The sequence below is a fragment of the Streptopelia decaocto genome (assembly GCF_964273445.1).
Source record: "Streptopelia decaocto genome assembly, chromosome: 8".
Classification (NCBI taxonomy): Eukaryota; Metazoa; Chordata; class Aves; order Columbiformes; family Columbidae; genus Streptopelia; species Streptopelia decaocto.
This window is the reverse complement of record NC_138662.1, coordinates 18,163,865-18,180,883: the sequence shown is the minus strand read 5'-3', so window position 1 is coordinate 18,180,883 and position 17,019 is coordinate 18,163,865. Positions and strand designations below refer to the sequence as shown.

The 17,019-nt window shown below is 43.7% G+C and overlaps 1 protein-coding gene across 16 annotated transcripts in view; it reads left to right on the top strand.

Annotated features, from left to right (window-relative positions):
- The window catches only part of SLC6A6 (solute carrier family 6 member 6), a 116,219-nt gene extending 99,204 nt beyond the window's left edge, over positions 1-17,015 (top strand). For 14 of the 16 annotated variants that reach the window (XM_082060254.1, XM_082060250.1, XM_082060245.1 and 11 more), the window contains 7 exons: positions 2,773-2,885; positions 5,554-5,691; positions 6,746-6,848; positions 7,699-7,799; positions 8,479-8,649; positions 10,145-10,281; positions 13,991-17,015. In XM_082060254.1, the coding sequence (XP_081916380.1) occupies positions 2,773-2,885; positions 5,554-5,691; positions 6,746-6,848; positions 7,699-7,799; positions 8,479-8,649; positions 10,145-10,281; positions 13,991-14,057 (830 nt within the window). In that variant the 3' untranslated portion in view covers positions 14,058-17,015. Of the gene's footprint in view, positions 1-2,772; positions 2,886-5,553; positions 5,692-6,745; positions 6,849-7,698; positions 7,800-8,478; positions 8,650-10,144 lie in introns of all 16 variants that reach the window. The other 2 variants (XM_082060256.1, XM_082060249.1) reach the window with 2 other exon arrangements.
- The last annotated feature ends 4 nt before the right edge of the window (positions 17,016-17,019 follow it).

Sequence of the window (17,019 nt, the reverse complement as noted above, 5' to 3'; positions counted from 1 at the left end):
GTCCCCGTGGGATGAGTGTCCCAGGACCCATGTGTGGCCATGGGGGAAGCTGTCGCTGCTGACTTCTCAGTGCAGAGACATTCAGCAGGAGCTCGAGCCTCTTTTTTTTGGCCTTGCCTTTTTTGGTTTCTTATGCTGGCAGGTCAGAACGGCTCCCCTGGGTCGGGAAAGGTGAGCAGAGTCACTGCCACTTGGCCGTGGCACCGGGGAAAGGACATTGTCCACGGGGCCAAGACCTCCTGCTCCCCCCGTCTCGTCCCAGTGAGTTAAATCCCTCCTGTTTCCTTGTTTACCCTCTTGCAAGCCAGAGGAACATCAACAAATTTGCTGACATCAGAACCTCATGGCCACATCTTTTTTCCTGTGCCAAATTCAGCCTCAGCGCAATGTGCCCAGGACACGCTTGTCAGTGAGCGGTGGCTTCTGCTGGCCCTTCACCGTCTCTAAAGGGTTTACACGACAGTTAAATTAGACCCCTGTGGCTTCCAGGATTTTTAATAAACAGCCCCTAGATTATTTTTTTTTTCAGAAATACTTTTAAAGGGAGCGAGGAAAGCAGCAGAGTCTCCACAAAGCCATAGTGAGTCCTGCCCAATCTGTGCTGTGTCTCTGGCTGGATGAAATACTTGACTGCCAGTGCAATTTGTAGCAGCGTTAAAACAGCACAAGATTTGCCTTTATTTATTTATTTATTTATTTATTTATTTTAATCCCATTTGCAAACAATTTCCAATGAAGCGGGCCTGACTATAGCGCCTTGTGTTTCCTAATGCCGGCCCGCTCTCTGCTCTCCAGCCAGGCCGCAGGCTTTGCCGGCAAACGGCCAGCGAGTGGGCCGGGATTGTGGCAACCTTAATTAGCTCTTAATAGCAGCCACAAGTCCTTCACTTTTGCAAAACACCCTTCAGAGCAACAGCGTTTCACCTTAAATACAATTTTTAGATTATTTACGTTCAGTCGAGGGGATGCCAGGAACATTTTCTTTCACACGGGCTTTTCTACTCTTTATATTTCAACACTTTGTTTCAAAGGACAATCAAAGCTAGCGCAGGGCTAAGGGCACAAGGCTGTGTCACAGTGCAAGGACAGTGTCACTGGCCAAAGCGTACAGAATTGCAGCAGGTTTTGAGGAGAGCAGTTTTACATCTGTCTCATCTGTTGCACAGATCAGCTGCAAATACCATTGGTAGCGGTTCTTCCTTAGGAAGGATCTACTGCATCCACAGAGTCAGGAGGCAAAAAGCAAAGCCCCCCCCAAATTTGAGACATTCACTATTTTTTTGGTATCTTCTGTCATATAAAATTTTAGTTATGTTTCATTTTAAATAAAATTAGTTGCTCGATTGTTGGCTAATTTGTATTTATTTCTGCTCAAGTATTTTCAGTGACCTAAAGTTTTCTTTAGTTTGGAAAAAAAGTCATCTTTTTTTTCCCTCTTTCTCTTGTTTCTTTTTCCATCTTTCTTGTTGGAAAGGAAAAGCAGGAGGTAGGAAGAGCATAGTTCCAGATTTTTCTGTCCAGATGAGAGATAAGATTTCTGTCCCCACACTGCAGCAGTTTAAAAAAAGTTCTTTTTCCTATTGAAAATTACTTGAATCCACTTGAAAGTCCTGTTTTTTTTGAGGCTACTTAAAACAAGCGGATGAGCCAAGCATTCCCAGGTTTAATCTGAATTTCAATCTGCCCTCAGAACTTTTTGGCGGCTTCACCAAATTTCTGCAACCACTTTGAGAGCTTGCTGTCCATGCTGGGTTGCCAGTGTTCCCGTGTCCCGCTCAGAAAAGGATCTTTTTCTCTCGACAGAAGCTCTGATGAGCGATAGCTGGTACCTCCCGGCTCCAGATGAGCGTGCGAGGGCTCTGCCCCTGTGTCGGGGTGTGGGTACCAGGGAGATGCCATCTTGGTCCATGCTGCAGATAAGACCCAGTCTAGTGATGAGCCCTCGCATACAAGACTTGGCTTTCCAGACCGGAGAAGCTGGACACTCAGTCCCAGCCCCGCTGCTCCCAGCCTGTTTGTATCCATCACTTGGCGCTGATGTTGGTCGTATCAGTGTCACGGTGGCAGGTCTGCCGAGGCTGGCTGGATAGGGGCAGATGATGTGACGGCACGGGAAAGCCATTTTACACAAAGTGATTTTACACACCAGCATTTTTTTTTAGGGACCACAGCTATTATAAGTAGGAGTAGCCTGATCACCTCAGTGCAGCAGGGAGGGTTTGCAGAAGCGAAGGAGCAAACTCCCGGAGTGCAAACCCCGCTTTAGAAGAGCCGTGCTGGGTTCGGAGGTTGCATACAGAGGGAGGCAGTGGTTGTATTTAGCCAAGATCCCAGGGAGCGTTTGGAGCAGAGCCCCTTCCCTGCATGCAAAAGAGTTTCATCATCATCATCTTCATGGTGGCCATGTGGGCTAGCGGTGGGATCCTGCCATTCCCCCGGGTCACTCCTCCTCCCCTGCCCCCAGCCCTGCCCCGTGTCTGCGCGGGGCAGGTGTAGGATCACCTCCATTATTGGCATGTTTGAGACAGATGTTAAAACTGGTGATCTGTTAGCAATGGCCTTGGGGGTTTGCCTGTGGTTTCTGCTGTAGTCATGCGTGCTTCGATTTCAGATAAAAGAGCCAAACTGTTTCACTTCTGGTATTTCCAGCCGCGTTTGGATTTATCTGAACGGAACCAGGCATTCCTGCATTTGAGGGTGGCTACCTGTGTCAAAGAGCTGGTACTTACTATTTCTCTTCCCTTCCCCCTTTCCTATTTTCTCTTTCTCTAGGTCCAGGCCTGGCCTTCATTGCCTACCCAAAAGCTGTGTCCATGATGCCGCTGCCCACCTTTTGGGCAATCCTTTTTTTTATTATGCTTCTGTTGCTTGGACTGGATAGCCAGGTTAGTATTGTGGGTGAGAGATGGGGCTTGTTGTCTCAGCACTGCTGAGAAAAGCTGGTTTTATGGGCATGAGTTAAGAGGAAAGTACCTCTAATGCTGCTTAAGAGGAATTCGCCTGGGCTGCTTTTTAGTACAGGGGCTGCAATTTGTTGGATTTCTTGACTGATAGTATGTTATTGCTCCATAAGTCTTTGTCATCAGGAGTTAATGGAGTCCACAAGACCAAGGTAGTACAACCTAACCTAAATATGGGTCCCAGTCTGGCCCAAAATACTACCGTTTTGGTCATGATGTAGTGTTTTCCTACTTCAGAAAAGAGCTTAATCATTTTAAAATCATAAAAGACTACAGCAATCTGTTCCACAGTGGACTTTGGTGCCATTGCAGTAACCTGCAGTGTGTCTACCCCATCATTAAAACACTCTGTAAGAATTAATAACTATTAGGAGTACAAGCTTTCATAGTTGCCAAGTGTCAAAAAAGAAAATCAAAGCCATTTTGAGGCACAAAAAGCACAAAATGTTTTGTACCGTGTATCCAGGGCGGCTCCATGAACAGTCAGAGGACAAAGCCACAGCCTTTTTCAGTGGCCTTAGTCTCGCAGCAGCTGAGCAGCCTGAGGTTCTGTTGGTTTTCACTTCACCACTGCACATTCATTTCCTCCAAACAGGCCAGAAAGCGTCTCGGGTTCCAGCTGTACTAATTTTATAGCACACAGTGCTCTTAATTAGTGAGCATGGAAAAACTAGAAAGTTCAGTCCAAGAAGTTAGGTTATTTTTCCCAGTGGTTACTTATAGGAATGTTGGGCTGAATACTGCCAAGGAACTTGTAAATCATTTCTAGATAGTCCACTTGAAAGGAAACATGAGTGACCAGGGATTATGCAGTAACTACACATTCAAAATTGCTGAAGTTTTCAGCTTTCTGCACTCAAATGGAGAGTCACCAAGAGTATAAAAACCCAGTTGTTAAGGATTAAATGTTCACTTAGCCTAAACGCTCTCTCATATGAGGAGAGATCTCTGAATGGATTTTTACCCATTTGTTGTGTACTTAATCTCTTACATTTTTGATATTCAATTTGCCCTAAATTGCTCTTTACGGCTTAATCTTTGAACTCCAGCGAGCAACTTTCAATCATTCCAAAGTAAATGTGAAAGCGCCCAATGCCGTGGTTCAACAACCCTGTGCTTATGCAAATTGGAAGCTGTCTAGTAATTTTATAAAGCTCCTCACTGCGTAGAATGATTAAAACTAATTGGAGCGCTTAATTTCTCTCCTCCACCCCTCAGTTATTTTGGAGGGCAGTCAGGCAGGTTTCTGGAATGCTGGAGCAGTTTGAGATCAGATCAGCCCAAAGGAAGGGGTTGCATTTAAAAAGAAAACCAGTTTTGCGGAAGTCGAAGTAACAAGTCAGGGGCAACAAAATCAGGTGGAGGGTTTGCAGGAGGGGCTGTATTTCCAAAATGAAACTTCAGCTCACGGTCAAAGAAGGTGGAGTTGTTACAGGGCACTTTTGGGCACTGTAAGAGCGATATAGATACTGGGTAGGAAAAGGTAGCTTTTCTTGAAATAATGCTACTTCATAGACTCTCCGTGATAACTCATTAGTTATAGGATAATGTATCCACTTGAAGTGAAGGTCATTTCCACAGAGGCAGCCTTGGTTCTCCATGGTATCCTCATGTCTTCAGTGAACTTGGTGCTTTTGTACCTTGCTGGGCTGGAAGTGCAGCTCAGCTGAATGATCCCGTCTTCAGATTTGCTTGGGCACAGCTCAGTGGTTGCTTTTCTCCATCTGGTTTCTGATTAACTTTAAACTTTTGTTCAAATCCAGTTTGGGTTATTTGGTTATTCAAGTTACACACCTTACATGTAGTTTTCCAGTGGAAAGTTAGTACAAATACAGTTATCCGGAAGCTAGATAAAGAAAGATTTTTAGCTCATCTATTCAGAGCTTCATTTTTGGTTTAGACATGCAAATAGTTTATAAAATCTTCGTGTGGGGACTGTGTCAACAGCACCATTATTGCAGCACAGGTCCCCAGAGCCTCAGTCAGAGCTAATCTGCTCACAGGTTCAGAACAGACAAGTTCAGTCAAGAATTGCTGCTATTTCCCATCAAAGTTTGCTTTCCCTCAGCTGGATTTGCACTAGCGAACCCAGGAGGAGAGTTTTATCCAACTGTGGAATTGACCCAACTAGTACTGTGAGGTTTTCTGACACACCAGAAAGAGCCTGGGAGGTACTTTCTTAGCTGAGGCTTTTTTTGAGTGATTCCTCTCTGCCTCTTTTCTGGCGTACATCTTGTATTCATCTGGAACAGCTACAACATAAACCCCGCATAAGTACCTTCCTGTCATCGAATTAAGTTCCATCATTCTTGCAGCTTACATTTCCAGAGCCCCTTTGGTAGTTCCTAAGGCCGCTAGGAAATGAACAGCAATTCCGAAAGCTTGTTCCAACCTGAAAACAGCCCCCGCGCTTCATCCTCCGGGTTCCAAAGGAACGGCAAAGGAATTTACTTATCCAGAGCAGCATTTTGCCGCTGAGCACATTTCGGGTGTTCCTGTGGAGCGTTCTTTCAAGCACGAGCCTGGATAAAACACACAACGCATGATTTTCAACTCACATTTCTTTATTGTTGTTTTTCTTTTTTCCCTCTAGTTTGTTGAAGTTGAAGGACAGATCACGTCATTAGTTGATCTGCACCCATCCTTCCTAAGGAAGGGTTACCGACGGGAAATCTTCATCGCTATAGTATGTTTCCTTAGCTATCTTCTGGGACTAACTATGGTGACTGAGGTGAGTAGCACTGGTGCTGGAATTTGCCTTCTTTTTTAGCCAGTTTTTAGGCGAATTTTGCCTGCACAGAATCATCCGCTCAGAGAAGCGCTGCTCTTTAAATCTACAGAGTACCTTTCATCCCTAGATCTGAAAGGATTTTGAAAGGGAGCTCTATGTTGCCCCCCTTTTCTGTCAGAGGAACAGAGAAATGAGATCTCATTAAATTCAATCTGATCTCAAGTACTCATCAACAGGAGTATGAATATTAACATCTGTCTCCAAATGATGAAACACATCGGGAACCTTCGGCAGAGCAGATTAAGAATCCATCCAGTGCATGCAGGGAAAGAGATTTTTATCTTAGTTACACAGATTTGAATCGATTAAATACCCCTGGATTTATTCTTGTATAAACAAGACGGGAATATGTTCCAGTGGCTGCACTGTTGTGATATTTATCTCCAAAATAAAATCCAAGCCAGGTTTCAAAAACAACTGGAAGAGCATGATGGTGCAAATTAAAATAGCACCTGCAACAGAGGTGCCTAATAAACACAGTTTTTCAAGTAAAAGTGCAGGTATATGTTGGTCAGTGTAGCGAGAGCAAAGATTCCAACATTGTAGCATAGAATTAGAATGAAATAATGAACTATTCTCATAAAGTCCTTCCACTCGATTCATAAACAAAGACCTTCCTGAGGAACTGGCTTCCATTTTTAGTATTTTGGAGACATTAATGTTAGGAGGTGACTTATTATTTCTTTACATCATTTGTTTCTATAAATGCCCATCCTAAAATACTTTTAAGAAGGAAAGATTTAAGTGTCTCAGTAGCTTAGACTAAGTGGCTTAATTTTGTTTAATCGTTGTCTTGTTTGGAATGCTTCCTGTAGTAAACACGCATATTCCTGGGGGAAGGTAATGCCAAATATTTACCTTACCTAAGTGCTTGATATTTCTTCTTGTTAGACTGTAATCATTAAGATATGTTGATAAACATGACTGGGACCTGAGCCTGAAGTACTTATTTTTTCCCTGTTGGATCCTAATCCGTTGTGTCTCTCTTTTACAGGGTGGCATGTATGTTTTTCAACTCTTTGACTACTATGCAGCTAGTGGTGTATGCCTTTTGTGGGTTGCATTCTTTGAATGTATTGCTGTAGCCTGGGTTTATGGTGAGTGAGAATCTTTTCATCTGATACCTTTTGATGAGTCAGTGACAATTTTGCGAGCCAAACCTTTCATCTTCAGCCACCCCAGCATCTTCTTCCCAGCAACAGACACATGCCATTCATATAAATTTGCACTGACCTCTTGGAGACAAAATTGCAGCTGGGATGAAGCCAACCTCCAGTGTTTTTCCACACAAAAATGAGTATTTTTCCATTGCCAATTAATAAAGACACAATTAGGCGTTTACGTTTGCTATGCTTACAGATAAGAGTTGAAAGTCTGGCCAGCCGTGAAAATTTCTGTTTGTCTCTCAGAGAATTCCTTCTCAAAGCTGCCAACCAAATGGGAAATACAAAAAGCCGACAGAAAAGTGTATTCTGTCCCATTTTGTTCGGGCGATGCTGAGTGCTGAGGTCTGACAGTGGCCTCTGTATCTGCCTGAGACGGCAGCTCAGGACGGATCAGATGTTTGCTGCTCAGAGCTGGTCATTTCCCTGATTTTTCATGTACTCCATCTCCTTAAGAAAGCAAAACACACAAGGCCTTCATTCTGCATCTATCAAATCTCTGTAGAAGCAGGGTGGACCGTTGGGTGCATGACGGGATTGGGAGGGATCAGCATCACACTCCTGCATCCGGATAATGAGGGGTGTGTGGGATGAGAGAGCCCCCCAACCTTCGAGCTTCTCAAGGAGAAAATCACCTTGAACTTCACACCCAAGGGAAGCACTTGAGGAATGGGTCTGACACCCTCATCTTCCCTTTAAATACCACTTGGGGAGAACGGGAAGGCGGCTGTAACCTGCAGCTTATACATTCAATTCTGATGAATGCTCTCACTCTCTGTTGCAGGCGCTGATAATATTTATGATGCCATTGAGGATATGATTGGATACAGACCTGGTCCCTGGATGAAATGGAGCTGGATTGTGATCACACCAGTTCTCTGCGTGGTGAGTAGTGACCTGTGCTGTTTCCAGTCTTCACACAGCAGCTCTGAGCCACCTCTCGCTGCTTCTCCTCAAGTGAAGACTGTTGCATTCAGAGGCCAGTTTGCGGAGAGCTGCTGGGGGCTTGAACATGCCCCTCAAAGACATCATCTTCTCAGATGTTAGCTGGTAGCGGGACAGCTCTCTGCCGCGCAAATTGCAGTTGGCTACATTTGAGTGGGTTTTTCTTAGGATTGGTAAAGTACTACATTCGTGACACAGAAAACTCACTCTCCAAAGAGCAGTCCCTACTTTAAGTGAACTGCTAGGCCATTTTAACCAGAAGAGTTGTGCAGTCTGAGGCAGACACTCAGCTTGAAGTGCTTCATTGCCTGGCGGAGAACATCCCGGTAAGCTCCCTGCAATGTACAGCAAATATTTGTGCCCTGAAGAAGAACAGGCAGTGCTACAGCTGTTCAGCACCATTGCTTAACGCCCTATTGTCAAGCAACAGTTTACCTATAAGCTGATGCTCTTTCAATTATTTAAATCTAAGAATAGTGCCCCAAATTTTTTAAAATACACATGGTATCCATCAGCTCCATCTTTCACTGCCTCTCTTCCTTAGGGCCAGCGATAGCACCAGAGCCATACTGCTTTCAGCATTTTTGAGCCTCACTTGGTTTTCCTTTCTCATCCACAGGGGTGCTTTATCTTTTCTTTGGCCAAATACAAACCACTGACCTACAACAAGGTCTACACGTACCCAGACTGGGCAATCGGCCTGGGCTGGGTTCTTGCCCTTTCCTCCATGATCTGCATCCCTATGGTGATGGTCATCCGCATCGTACAGTCAGATGGGTCGCTCATTGAGGTAAGAGCAACCGGTTTTCTGTCCAGAGGAGAAAGGAAGCTTTAACTTGCTTTGTTTTATACAAAATAAGCACAGTGCTTGGAAAACTGCCACCTTGCCCAGGTAGGGCAAAGTTGGGTGCCTCTCCTGCAGCGAATGCAAATAAGACTGTTAAAGGTCACCTGTCCCTTGGGCAAACAGTAGAAACTGAACAAACATGAAGCCTTCTGTCCTCAGACAAACACCAGGTGATTTTACTTCTACAGTTTCTAGCGTGGCAGGTCGCTGCCTCCATGTGTAGACAAGCACTTAAGGACCGGGGTGCTTCCAAGTGCCAGATCTCTCTTCTCCAAGGAAGAGGGGGACAGGGGAAGCACCATCCTAACAATCACTGAGAAAACAGGAGGGAGAGAGAGAACTTGGGTCAAACACGACCGTCTAAGAGCTCATTGAATTTCAGGGAGATTCAGATGCACCTGTGCACTGTGGGACTCTCAGGCATGGCCTTTGCTCTGGGGAACTGGAAAAGAGTCAAACCTTCTTGCCAATGGGCTTCACTTTTGAGCTTTTTTTTCTTTTTTATTTTGTTTTTAATTCCTAATTAGTCAAAACACTGAACTGAGATTGCTCTGATCTTTGGAAACGTTTGGGCTGGATTCAGACAGCGCAGATTCTCTCTGGTTTTGCAGGCTGTCTCTTGCCCTTCGCAGTTCAGTGCAGGTTCCCCTGGTTTGTTTTCCTTCCAGTGAAAAGTTTTGAGAGGCTCCGCAAGCATGAACCAGCAGTTCTCTCCTAAGGTTTCAGATTAGTTTTGTTTTTGCCTAATGAGATGATCTTCAGTGCAGCCCGGGGTGTTCTTGGAGGAGAAAGTGGGACGCTTTGGGTTAGGAAAAAAGAGAGAATGGAATAAAAAAAGAACATTTCCCAGAGAACAAATTCTTGCGTTTGTTTTTCTCCAAGTGTTAATGGTCTTTTTCAGCTGTGGCCAGAGCACTTTCATTAGTGTTAATTTTCCTGCCTACATTGTCAGCATCTATTGAGAGAGAAGTCTAAAAGTAGCCAAAACACTCCACAAAGACCATGTTAGGGAAGGAAAAAGAGTAAACACTGGTCAGATGCCATTTAGTTCTTCCTTTGTGAACGGAGATGTAGGAGAGCAGTTGCCACTTGGCAACGAGCGGCTGGGCGAAAAGGCAGAGCTGTTTCTAAATGGGGAAGGAGGACGTGCATAATTTGAGCAGCAGCTGTGGCGCCGAAAGCCCCACGTGCAGGACGCTGGATGATGCCGTGGGTGCCCTCTCGTGTCCGCCTTGTCCACGTCGGGTCGGGCTCTGCAGCTGAGCAGAAGTCGAACACTGTGCTCCACAGCCCGGGTCCCCGTGTCCTCACAGAGCCGCGCGGTGCACGCGTGTCCCTGGTGGCCACCAGCCCCATCCTTGGCTTGCCACGTCCTGCACGTGGAGATGCGGGGGGCGCCGCTTGCTCTTCTCACCTTTGTTTTCTTATTTCCTTCCAGAGGATAAAAGCGGTGGCCGCCCCCAAGGAAGTGAATCGGTGGTCCAAAGAAACGGAGAGCGGCACTCCCTTCTGCCCCAATGGAACTCCGAATGGCGGATTGATCAAGCCAACTCATATCATTGTGGAAACCATGATGTGAGCTCTCTCTGTGAGAGGATAAACCTGCTTTAACTGCCGTTTACTAACCATAGATTCTCATAGGACCAGGTTTACAGAGCTTTATATTTGCACTAGGATTTATTTTTATTTCTCACAGAGAAAGTTATTTTTTGTGTGTGTTTTTTTTTTAATATTTTGTAAGGTAATCACAGCAGATGTCTCTCTGTAGGGGGAGAGCTTTCATATCAGACTAGACATATTACAGGAATTTACTATTATTGGGTTTTTTTAAATATATATATCTTTATCTCTAAATATTATACACCTTACCACTTGAATTGATTGTCTTGCCAGCAATACATTCAAGTCTCAGAAAGCAATTAGAGGTGCTGGTGTGGTTGGGAGCAGGGTAACCTACAGAACACACAAAAGGAGCTCTGTTGAGAGATACGACTGAAAACAAAAAGACGCTGTTTCAAGAGCATTTCCAAAGGTGTAGTATTTCCACCCTCTGGTTCATTTGTGGTAAACGACAGGCTTCAGGGTCACCTTAGGGGAAGGGTACAGTTAAGTTTAGCACAGTCCCTGAATAAAGATACAGGCGGGCGGCTGGAGCGGAGGGTTTGCCGGGGGGCAGAGCAGTTGGGGGTGAAGCGCCCTGCAGCTTCCCCGGGACCCCATCACATGGATGAGAGGAAGGCGTTTGCAGGTTTTGGCGTGGTTCCCTTCTTTTTTTTTTAAGATTTTTGTGTTTTTTCTTTCTTATTTTCACTTAAGCGCATTGCGTGCTGTCTGCACACGAGTGGGGAGCTCGAGTACCCACTCTTGAGTTTTGCAGCCAAGCACATTCTAGTGCGGTGGCACCGAATTGTGCAAACTGGGAGAGGCAGCGGGGGCGAGTGCTGAGGAGCTGAGAGGGGAAGAGCAGCACCTGCGCTGCAGATTTTCTTCGCTTGCTCATTTGTTAATTATTGGACTTTGGTTTCGGGCAGAAAAATAAAAGAACTCGTTCTGGACTCTGACTGCCCAAAGGTGAACGCGAACCAGGTCATCCCGACGGGAGGAGCAAATCGCTCACCTACACCTGGTGTAACTGGTGTTTATAACAGACATGTTGTTAATAATAATAGTCATTAAGATAATAATATCACTGAGCAAACAGGTGCTTTTCATCCATGTATCTCAAAAATGCTTTGCCAAGTTCAGTAACCGGGATTTGCTTTGTTTATTTATTGGGGTTGGGGTTCTTTACTGTTGGAGGAGCAGCCAAAAGGACTCAGTCCCTTGTCCCATGTTCCTAAATAGCAGCAGTGGACCTAGGGCCCCCAGTCTCCTTGCCCATCATTGGGTTAAATTGTAGTTTTATTTTGTTTTAGGGTGTGTGGAGGGCACAGACATATTTATGAGGCTTGTGAATTTTATCTGCTGAAGAAACAGGGCTTTTGGGGTTTTAAGTTAAAGCAAAGGGAACATGTAACACTGAAATGTGTTGTATTTGGTCAGAGGGAATTTTGTAGCGTTCCAGGTTAGACTGGGGAGCGAAGAGAAACCACTACAAGGAGTGTAGGAATGGGGGTTCTGCTTCGTGTGGGCCAGGCGGGTGTTGCCATGGGCAGTTGCTCCCTGAGGACTGTCCAAAACATTAAACTTGAGCAGGTTGTGCTGGGAACAGGTTCTCTGGTGAAACTCAGCCTATTTCTTGTGGGCATTGTGTTGGGGGGAGAGGGTTTTTTTTTTGTTCTTATGATACCACAGATAGGTTATCCAAAGGTATTTAGATAAAATGCTTGATAAAAGCAGAGTTTGTATCTGCTTATTCTACTGTCAGCTTAGTTTGTCAGGGCAGAGTTTGACATTTCAACAGGAACATATCCAGTTCTTAACATTCCTACACAGTAGTTTTACTTTATTTTTTCTTGACCCATGGGCTAACTGGCTGCAGCAGCATTAACACTTGTTGATAAGCTTGTTGGTTTTCTCGTAACAGAAAAGGGGTGATTTAAAAGTTAGAGATGGACCAAATTAATTTTTAAATAAAGAAAAAGTGGCCGCCTCCATAACTTTCCAAATCTTTCCAGTTTGAATTTGTCCACATTTCTACATCAGATAACTGAATCGCAGCAACAAAACCAGCCAGGGCAGAACTGGTTTTGTTTTCTTTTTCTGGTCGCTGTATTAGGAGATGAAACTTTTCCACTGCAGGAGATGGCAAACATCTAATGACACCTGCTGGGCCGGTGGCAGGAGCCATCCAGAGGTCACTGCAGGAATTCTGTGGGCCAGTGGGTGTCATCAAATGTGCCCAAAATAAACATGCATACAGCTTTTTAATTTTTTTTTAATACGCTTTAAGCATCAAAGGCAATGAAATGTAATCAGAGATAAGTCTCTTAGTGGGCTTTGGCTTGGACCCCCATTTTTGAGTTGCAGTTGGTGTCTGCAGTAACCAGGCGCGCTTGCCTGGGGGAGGAGGGAGCAGCAGGTTAGGAGCTTCAAATTAATGGCTCCTATGAGTGCAGATGGAACACTGATGCTTGATTTTTATTTTCTTACGTGTATACATTGTCATACAAGTGCTTTGGAGATATAGTTTGCACATCACCTTCGTGCTGAGACGAGCTTTAGTTAGGGAAACAAATGGTTTGGCTCCATCAAAGCTGCCTCTGGCGAGTCAGCCGGGTGTTGGTTCGACCTTCTCCCGCGTTGTGGAGAGCGTGTGTGTGTGTGGAGAACCAGAGGGCCAATACTACACCTTTTGAAGTACAACTACTCGCGAACCAGAGCCCAGCCCCGTTTCTAGAGATACTGTGCCATTCAAATCAGTCGCTTCCATGTACCAAGGGAAAACGTCTCGCGCGTATGCAACGGCCTCCTTGGGACGGTCTCCGGCCTGCGTGACCGCCAGGAGTCACCTGGTGACCCACTGGGCCACCGGGGGCTGAGAAATCATTGCTTCTGGAAAACAGTTCCCCCCATCCCTTCTTCCCCTCAAAAAAGAAAAAAAAAATATATATATATATATATATATATTGTCTTGGTTCATCTAAGGATTGAGTTCCAATGATAACACATTTTTACAGTTTTGGGGTTTTTTCCTAACACTTTTATCAGATTTTTGAACTTTTCTTGGTGATCAACTTGTGTTTCAATATGATCCTCTGCCAAATTTATTAAACAACAATTTTTTTAAAAGACTCTGTGTTTTCTACCTATTTCTGACTGCAAATACAACTGATTTTTTTTTTCTTGATTTACTCGTTTTAACACTTGTGACGTCTTTTACTTGTTTGATGTAAATGAGGAACTCTATAGTAAAATATCATGACTAGTCATAGAGGAACTGGTTTGGAAAAGTTGGTGCAGTTTTGGCATGAGATCTTTAGAACCAGATCCAGAATAAAACAAGACAAACCCCCCCCACCTGTTCATATTTCATTTCTCTTTGTATTCTTGGGTTCTTCTGGGCTTGAAAACGGCAGATTTTCAGCAGTATTATTTCCAGCTGAACTGAGATCGCACGATTGTAAAGGGGAACATTTACCCCACACGATTTTCTGACCTGTTCCTTGTTTTTCTCAATTCTCCAAACTTTTTCAGTTCATCTGTCACTAGTTATGATCTCACCGAATGGGCATCTATTGTAAGGGACTTTACCAGTAGTCTGTATTTTGGTATTTAAACAGTATGGTTTCATAAATAGAACTGTTTTTATTGTCGTTGTTGTTGTTCTCGTTTTCCTTCTCAGCCGTAGCTTTCCTTTCTCATCTGGTCCAAACAAATCCACGCGCTTAGAGAAGTCCTTCAAAGTGTGAGATAGCAGGTCCACGATGGATTTGTTCTTGTGTTTGTAACTGAAAATACAAAAGCCTGGCAGCCGTATTTGCCATTGAGAACAACGCTGGTGGTCGCCCTGTTGAAGCACCACGGCAAAACTGATTTTCGCTGTTGTTCTTGGGGAGAGGAGGAAAACAAACAAACAAACAAGTGCAGCCTTACGGTTGCTTTAACACCAAAAAAAACCCCACCAACCATCAGCAGAGCCTTTGGTGTCACTGTCAGGAGAGCATCTGTGTTCAGTCCTGTGCACATCCTCCTTCCTCAACTGCAGCTGCTCTTGGCTCCTCTTTGTCTCAGCGTTAGACAAGTCGAGTAGATCTGAAGACACATGGACATTTCCATTCAATAGACCTTTTATAAGTCTCCTCCCACTTTATTTTTTTTTTTTTCGCTAAGGAAGCATCACAGTTTAATTGAGGTCATGCTTGTCACTCTTGGGTTCAAAGCTCCCACTTGTTGCGTCCATGACAAAACTCCATCCGTGGGAGAAGGATTTGAACATTGTTTTTTTTAAATAACTGATGATTAGTTTCCACATCTCGTGGTCGCTGCGGGATCACGTGTGGAGGCATAATGTATATAAAATGTTAAATAAGCTGTGTATTGAATGGAGTGGACAAGTTTTAGTTAAGCAGCTTGAGCACACTTGGAAAAAAGATGACCCTGATGTAATTTCCAGGAGATTCAATGGAAGTTGCTCACATTCAGTAAAAAAAAAAAAAAATAATAATAATAAAAAAAAAAATCTATGTTTAAGTAGCTTAAAACTTTTGCCTTCGTATGCACGTACACAAGTGAGGACATTGCTTCTATTTGTAGGTTGCAAACCGTGTGTCAGTCTTGCAGAGCTGTTTAGGATGAGGATTGCGAAGGTTTAGGCACCACTTGCCTCCAAAGAGCCAACGTGCCAGGGTGTCCAAATGGCCTTTCCTGACTTGGGGTGATGGAAGAGGGAAAGCAATGACAAAATCCCGGACCAAAAGGCCTCTCCAAGGAAGCCTTAAGGTTGGACTTGAAAACTCGCAAGTGCCACGTGGCTCCGGGTACGGGAGGGTGGGTGTGGGTCAGGACTTGGACTTGTTTTCTCTAACAATGAGCATCCGAAACCTTGTGGTTCGGATTGACGTGTAGTCGTGTATTTGTATATTTGCATGAGCAAAAGTCAGGAACTGTCAGACTCTAGTAGCTTGTTTTAGTTCTTGTAATCAAAGCTAAGCTTAAGAAAGAACGAATTCCGTGACACTTGACACTAGAGAAACACATGAAGTAGTAAAAGAGAAGCCCCAACCCCCCAAAGCTCCATATTCCATCAATTTGAATTTATGGGAATGCTGGGTTAAAAAAAGACTTGAGCATAATGAGCAGCAGCTGGAAAACCTGCCCATTCCGGCCCTGCATCCCCTGCTGGATCACGGCTCTTCTCTGCCAGCCCAAAAGAAACCTGGAGTGGACAATGCTGCTCTGCTTTAAGAAACAAAAGATTAATAATTTAAAAAAAAAAATTGTTGTTGTTTCTATTAAAAAATAAATAGAGGAAAAAAATATGTTTTTCTGTGTGTTTTTCTAATAGTGTGAATTGGTGATTTCACCTGTATCCCAAAATGAGCAGAAAAAGCTTTAGACACTTAACGTTTTGCAGTTTGAAAAACATTAACAAATCAAATCACGGCCACATCCCATTGAAGGTGGAAAACTTCAGTGACAGGGCTTGTGACTGGAAAAGAGCCTGGTCCTGCTGGTAATGCACAAACAGCCTTTTGGTGTCAATGCTGTGGATGGATTTGGAACAACCAGCACAGTGTCAGAATTGAGTCGAACAGCCCTGAGCTTTAGTAGTAAAACAAACAAACAAACAAACAAAAAAAAAAAAAATATATATATATATATTTTTTTTAAGGGTGTAATTTTTGAGAGGCTTTGTCCCCACGATGCACATCAGGAGGATGCTTGTGCTCCCTTTGCAGCAAAGGGCAATGTGGCCAGACCTGGGGAAAAAATAAATAAAAATAAAAAATAAAGGGAAAAAAAAGGCAGAAGAAATAATGAGGAAAAATATTATATTATTTAAAAAAAAAATTAAAAGGTTGGGCTAAGGAGCTGTGCATGTGTGCTTTTGTGTGCGTGCATATGTGGGGAAAGCTTCGTTCCTGTAGCGTAGTACAGATGAGCATGACACACATGTTTTTTTCTATCTGCTTTCTGCAGTTGAGATGTTAAAAAGATTTGATTTTTTTTTTATTTTTCCTTGATATAAACACTGCAAAATCATGTTGAGAGGCTGGAAAATAATATCCTGAGGGGGCGAGTTGACCATGTGTCGTCTGCTCCCATCCCATTGCTCCCAGCCATGGGCCCTCAGCAGCGCAGCATCCCGGTCCTGCTCTGAAGTGCTCATTGTTCAATAGGGTGTTGTTTTTCTCCAGTGTAATGTTGTGATTGTTACCTTATAATGTTGCCAGGGACTTTGCGTTATAAAAGGTGGTCAATCATGTTTGATGTATTTGGCTAAAAACAGTGATGTATTTTTGTTTTAATGACTATTTAAATTCCTAGCAGCTGTGCCGACAGTAATGTGATGAGTAGCACATACAGCGAGGAGGTGACGGTGACCGTGACCTCCTTAAAAATGTCATCTGAACTTTTCTTTTTTTTTAAAAAAACAACCTTAAAAATATTTTTAAAGCATTTTAAAACATTTGTGTGTTCCGAAACGGAATATTTGTATTAGGAAAAAAAAAAAAAAAAATCCTGGAGTGTAATTTAATCCTGAAACCCCAAGCCTTTGTGTATATGGTAAATGTTTGTATTTTGCAGTTTCTGTCCTGCTTTTTAGATAAATAAAATGTATATGGATATTTTTAAGTCATCTTTGCTTTTTTAGATGAGTTTGTAATCACCTTGTAACTGAAAATAAATCTTTCCTTTATAAACCAGTTA